The sequence below is a fragment of the Ceratina calcarata genome, unplaced genomic scaffold (genome assembly GCF_001652005.2).
Source record: "Ceratina calcarata isolate Rehan_Ccalc_2016 unplaced genomic scaffold, ASM165200v1 scaffold127.2, whole genome shotgun sequence".
Classification (NCBI taxonomy): domain Eukaryota; kingdom Metazoa; phylum Arthropoda; class Insecta; order Hymenoptera; family Apidae; genus Ceratina; species Ceratina calcarata.
The window spans coordinates 46,771-52,366 of record NW_017133727.1 but is presented as its reverse complement, the minus strand read 5'-3'; the positions used below and the strand labels follow the sequence as shown (position 1 = coordinate 52,366).

At 36.1% G+C, this 5,596-nt stretch overlaps 1 protein-coding gene across 5 annotated transcripts in view; it reads right to left on the bottom strand.

Moving 5' to 3' along the window:
- Positions 1 to 5,096, bottom strand: part of Caper (RNA-binding protein 39-like protein Caper) — a 6,426-nt gene extending 1,330 nt beyond the window's left edge. Inside the window, exons 1-9 of one of the 5 annotated variants that reach the window (XM_018030106.2) lie at positions 4,959 to 5,095; positions 4,801 to 4,874; positions 4,446 to 4,519; positions 2,334 to 2,398; positions 1,171 to 1,491; positions 846 to 1,053; positions 508 to 774; positions 259 to 434; positions 8 to 178 (exon numbers count right to left, since the gene is read on the bottom strand). In XM_018030106.2, the coding sequence (XP_017885595.1) occupies positions 8 to 178; positions 259 to 434; positions 508 to 774; positions 846 to 1,053; positions 1,171 to 1,491; positions 2,334 to 2,398; positions 4,446 to 4,463 (1,226 nt within the window). In that variant the 5' untranslated portion in view covers positions 4,464 to 4,519; positions 4,801 to 4,874; positions 4,959 to 5,095. Of the gene's footprint in view, positions 1 to 7; positions 179 to 258; positions 435 to 507; positions 775 to 845; positions 1,054 to 1,170; positions 1,492 to 2,333; positions 2,399 to 4,445; positions 4,520 to 4,800 lie in introns of all 5 variants that reach the window. The other 4 variants (XM_026816786.1, XM_026816778.1, XM_018030097.2 and 1 more) reach the window with 4 other exon arrangements.
- Between the last annotated feature and the right edge of the window lie 500 nt (positions 5,097 to 5,596).

The following is a 5,596-nucleotide window of genomic DNA, read 5'->3' as shown; positions in this document are numbered from 1 at the left end:
GTCTTACTTTTGTGGATCAAACATGTTCGATAACATAAAGCACTGCGTTGCTATTGGGGGAGCAGCTTGAGGAGGTGGTTGTGGTGTAGACATAACTGGAGCCATATTTAACGCGTTTGCAGCCGCAGGAGGAATTTCAAGTCCAGTTCCTTCCGCTAGTTTAAACATTAATTGTAACCTGAAAGTTATCAACAGTAATTATTTATAATTATGATGGTTGAAATATGAAAGTATAAAAATTGCAGATAACCCTATTACCTTCCAGTGGCGCCAAGGTCGATACCACTTCGATCTAGTTCATCTGTGTCGAGAAGAGATGGGCCTTGTATTAAATCTGTACGTTCTGTGACATTGCCAACTTTCATAGGTCTTCCAGCAAGTTCAAAACCATTCAGTTGTTCTAAAGCTTTCTTAGCGTCATCGGCATTTCTGAACTGTAATCAAACAAATGAACCCTTAAGAAATGAAACAATAACTCGCACGTAATAAGTAACTAATAATACATACGGTTAAAAAACCGTAGCCTTTGCTTCGTCCAGTTTCTGGATCCATGATTAGTTGAATGTTGTCAATCTTTCCAAACGGTTCGAAAATCCCACGAAGCATGTCTTCAGTGATATTGAAGTGAAGAGACCCAACGTATAATCTCATGGGACCTGTTTGTCCTTTTGGCATTAAATTCGGCATGGAATTGCCCATACGATTCTTTTCCGCTTGTGTATGTTGCACTACAATAGGAACACCAAGGAGTTTCTGACCCGATAAACCAAGCGCCTAAGAAGAGAAGGAATGAAAACAATGAATAATAGATATAACGTTATAATATAATGTTATATATAACTCACCAGTGTGACGCTTTCAGGATCCTTAAACTCAACGTATGCTATACCCTTGAATCTTCTTGTCTTGTTGCATGTGATAAGTCTGACATCTTGAACCTTGCCAACACTGGAGAAAAATTCTTCTAGATCACGAGCGCGTATACGTTGACTCAATTGCATACAGAACACCGTTCGGGCGTCTCGTTCTTCTGGTGTCAACTCATCGTTCCTACTGAAATGGATAATATAATATACGTACTGACTGAAGTCTCGCAATGTGAAAATATGTACGTGCAACAATAAATTGCTAATTCTCGATTAAGTGAAAAATACAGTAGTGCAAACTTACATGCCAAGGGGACTGACACCCTTTCCAAAAGGCATCCTCGCTCTGGGAAGCGTAATAGGCGTGAGCGATCGTTTTCTTCTTCTGTCTCGATCCCGATCCCTGTCCCGTCGATCTCTATCTCTGTCGCCATCTCTGTCTCGATCGCGGTCTCTTCTGTCCCTTGATCTTGATCTACGTCGACGGTCCCGATCGCGATCACGATCACGATCTCTGTCCCGATCGCGATCTCGATCTCTGTCTCTATCGCGGTCACGATCACGCCGATCTTTCTCGCGGCGATCTCTCGAACGAGAACGGGAACGAGAGCGATGTTTACTCTTCCTACAAGAAATAAGATTAAATAATGCGAATTAAAACATTAATATCAATTAAACTTTGTGACTGTTATGTTTTGCGGTATGCTATAGATATTAGAATAAATAATGTATAATAGATCTTATTATCGTTTTAAACCAATATCATTTCTTTACTAATTAATGCATTTCAACTTACTTTAGCCGAACCCTTAGTAATATTTCTCTGAACGCGTATCTTCCATAGCATTATTATTGATAATAATAATAATAGTTAAAGGAATTGATACAATAATACGGCAAATAGCTAAGATCTATGTGACATCAAATGTTACTGCTTTACTTTACTTTCTTGATCATTATAACGGTTATAAATGCTCTGTATTACAGTTCAGATTTTCAGTCGAATCTGTAGTACAAGTATTCTTCCTAAACACTTACCATCGTCAGGTTTAACCTTTGGAATTATGAAAATAACCAGCATTTACACTAATTGTATGGGGTCTATAACAAAGAGAATAACTTCAAACAGCTATATGCATGTTCACTCAAGTTACTAATTTGAAATTCTTCATAGCAATGGAATATATACATACATACATACATACATACATACATACATACATACATACATATATATATATATATATTTATCAATCTATAACGCTAAAGGTTCAGACGAAGTAGTTTATTTATGGATTTGTGCGCTTAATCTTATAAATCTTATAAAAGATACATACATATACATGATAGATAGTAAGAGTGAATTTCAATCTATTTTTAATGCATTGATAAATGCTGAAGATGTTAATCATGGTAGCGAACATAAACTGTTAATTAAATCGTTTGTAATACATCAGATTTACATACCCAGATGATTTACGGCTAGACCCATTCTCCTTGGAGGATTTGTCTTTGGATGAGGAGTCCTGCTCCTACGAACAGCAAACAGTTGAATGCCATGCCAGCCAGTCGATGTGGCAGGGACGCGCGAACAAGGGGACAAAAAGCAAATCAGAAAACGTTAGTAAATTTTGTAAAAACGAATCGTATACATATTTTGTACAATTTAAATTTTGACAGTAGCTTCAAAAATAAAATATATCAATAACGAATTTCTGTCTTTTATTAATTTAATCTTTTTTTCTTTTCTCTCTTTTCTTTTTTTTTTTTTCTAACAACCATGTAGACAACTCTCCTTTTGAACGCTATGTTATCGAAGATTTTGCTGCTGGATGGTGGGCGCACTCTCGTGCTCTTTCTCTTTTTCCATGTAAATCATATCGGTCTGAGAGGAGCTGAGATGGGGGGGACACAGAGAAGAAACAGAGAGAGAGAGAGAGAGAGAGAGAGAGAGAGAGAGAGAGAGAGAGACAGACAGACAGAGAGAGTGACAGAGTGTGACGGGGCGAGCATAGTGTTGCGACGCCTCGCATACACCTGGCTCAAACTTACCAATCGTTTTATCGGGTTTTAGGAAAGCATTGCAATCTTGGGTTGAGCATGCCTTGGTCTTAAACTACCAATGGCCAACCACACATCCTTTTTCTTCTGCAAAAGAGAGCCCTCATCAAAGACAGTACGTTTTTAATGTAACACGAGATGTGAACCCTACTTGCTAGCCTACAGCTCCTGCATGTAATATATTGACTTAACTATATCTCGTAATACGAACAAAACGATCAATGATCATTTGCTGCTTCCAGTAGGTATATCTCACGAGATGATTTAGCTGGATAGAGAAAATGTTTCAGATGACATCATACGCGTGGCCTGTACGTCAGGCTCGAAGACCAAAACCGCTCAATGAGCGAAAAGAAGGACCAAAACGCGTTCGGGTCGCCTGTTTTGCTCATTGAGCACTTTTTCCTCAACGTTAACATATGTATGATACGTCATGGAATGAAACAATGATAATGAGATTATATGTACGTGTTACTGATGATTTCTCAATCTACCTATGATATAATTAACTGTCTAAACATTGACCATAATCTTTGTACAAATTTTTTACACGACTTCAAAACATTTTCTCATTTACGTCCTGCTTGCCAATTTACCATGCATTTTCGTTGTAATGCACTGCTGTACCCCTACTCACGTATGTCGATATACTCTCAAAATTTGAAGTAATACAGGTAATGTTATTATTGATGAAAATTTAAGAAGAATCGGAAAGGAAAGATATCATAAATGTATCGATTGACAACATATTGATTGCAGTATAGCTAAAAACAAACCTCTAGTCCAGAAAATAAACTAATCGTAAATATATGTAATTACACATTTTAAAAATATGTTCAATTGTACGTGTCCCTGCGTAAATAGAGTTCTCAGTATGACATTAGTATCCATTTCATTACGGATAAAAATACATAAATTTCTTAAGTTTACATAGTTGTACAATGTATAATTCTTCCAATAGAGAAGCTGCACATGTACATAACATTCCTATGAAATAAATGAAAACAAAGCCAATGTATAAAGTATGTTAGAAATCTTTCATCATCGATGAAGAACTCTATTGTTTCATTCAACAATGCAAAAATTAAGCATGGAGATTGTGCGTTCCTACTGTAAAAAATATTGTATTGTCAGATCAGGTTGATTTTAAGCACAAAATACATTCTCTGTACTTATACAAATTACTCCGATGTAGTTTCACTTTCACGCATTTGCGTAACGTAAAAATCAATAGAACAGCATGGCACATGGCAGAACAGCATCTAACACAAGTCTATCTATCACCTTTCTTTCATTTTTCCTCTGTTACTCAAATAAGTCAATAGAAATAGTAGACCCATTTTATCTATGTATTTTTTCTTCATTTTTATGTCTCTATAATCACAAAATAGTGACAATTGCAATTCTATCTACATCGTAAATAATAAACGTTACATTTTTTGAGCAAAAAAAATTAGAAATGAAGAAAGAAAAAAAGAATTAAGTAAAAATGATGTTAGTGATGACTTTTCTTAATACCTCGTATTTCAAGTGCATTCTAGGAACTCGCTGCTGAACATCCTACGAGCGCGAGGGTACATGTTACGTACCATCTATAAGTACAGAAAACGGAGGTATTGATCAATAGTCGGTATGAGTACAAGGACGTACTTTGTTCTACATGTATATAGGGTGGAAGGAAAGGACGATTCATTGTTTTTTCTCTCGAACGCAACGCGAAAAACATATACCCAGCACGACACTGCACCGTAATTATATTCTCGTGCGTCGAGACGTTGTTCAGGTAGATGTTACAGGATAAAAAAAAGTCAGGATCTCGAAGGAACAAACCGAGACGTATGCAGAGAAAGATAGAAAAGAAATTAAGCCTTACCCCTTTCTTATATGGCGCCTCCAGCATTGCCTCCACATCTAAATCCTCCGCCATTGCGCGAGTTGGTGAGCTTTCTGAAATACCACGCATTTAGCACTCGATAATCGATTACGATGGTTCGAAATGAATTGTCTATGGAAATATATTGTATAACGTACAGGCTAACTATCGGTCGCACACGATTTAAACGTTTAAAAATTGCTGAAAATGCAAGATCGATAACAAACGTGCTTGAACGAGAACGTAATCGTACACGACAATGAGAGAAAGAAAATGGCGAACCGGATATGACTTCGGTAAACGAACTGAACGCCACCTTTACAGAAAGTTCTTTGTATAGTTCCGGTCTGCCAGATTTCCCCGCACGATTATCTTCGAATTTTCCCTATATAAACTATTCCCAATATTTTATTAGAAATTATATTTTATTTAATACTACATACGGTTTTATATGCTTTAATCATACGTGTAGTTCCAATTAGAATTTATATCAAATTGAAGTGATGTCAAGATGAAAATTAATTTATTTTGTTACAGGGGGACGATCTAGTGATATTGTATAAATATTTTCAAAATATATGTTATTTAAAAATGTATATACATACGTACAGTATTCTGTTTTTAAATATTTTTCTTAATTAAAATATCAAAAATTGAATTTATGCGAATCCTATCGTAAGTATTTTAAAATCTTATTGCTCTTCGAATTGAAACGCACCTTCCCAGAATCGCATTTAACCACGATTTAACTCTGTCCTAAAAACATACATATTAAATTACACACACACACACACAC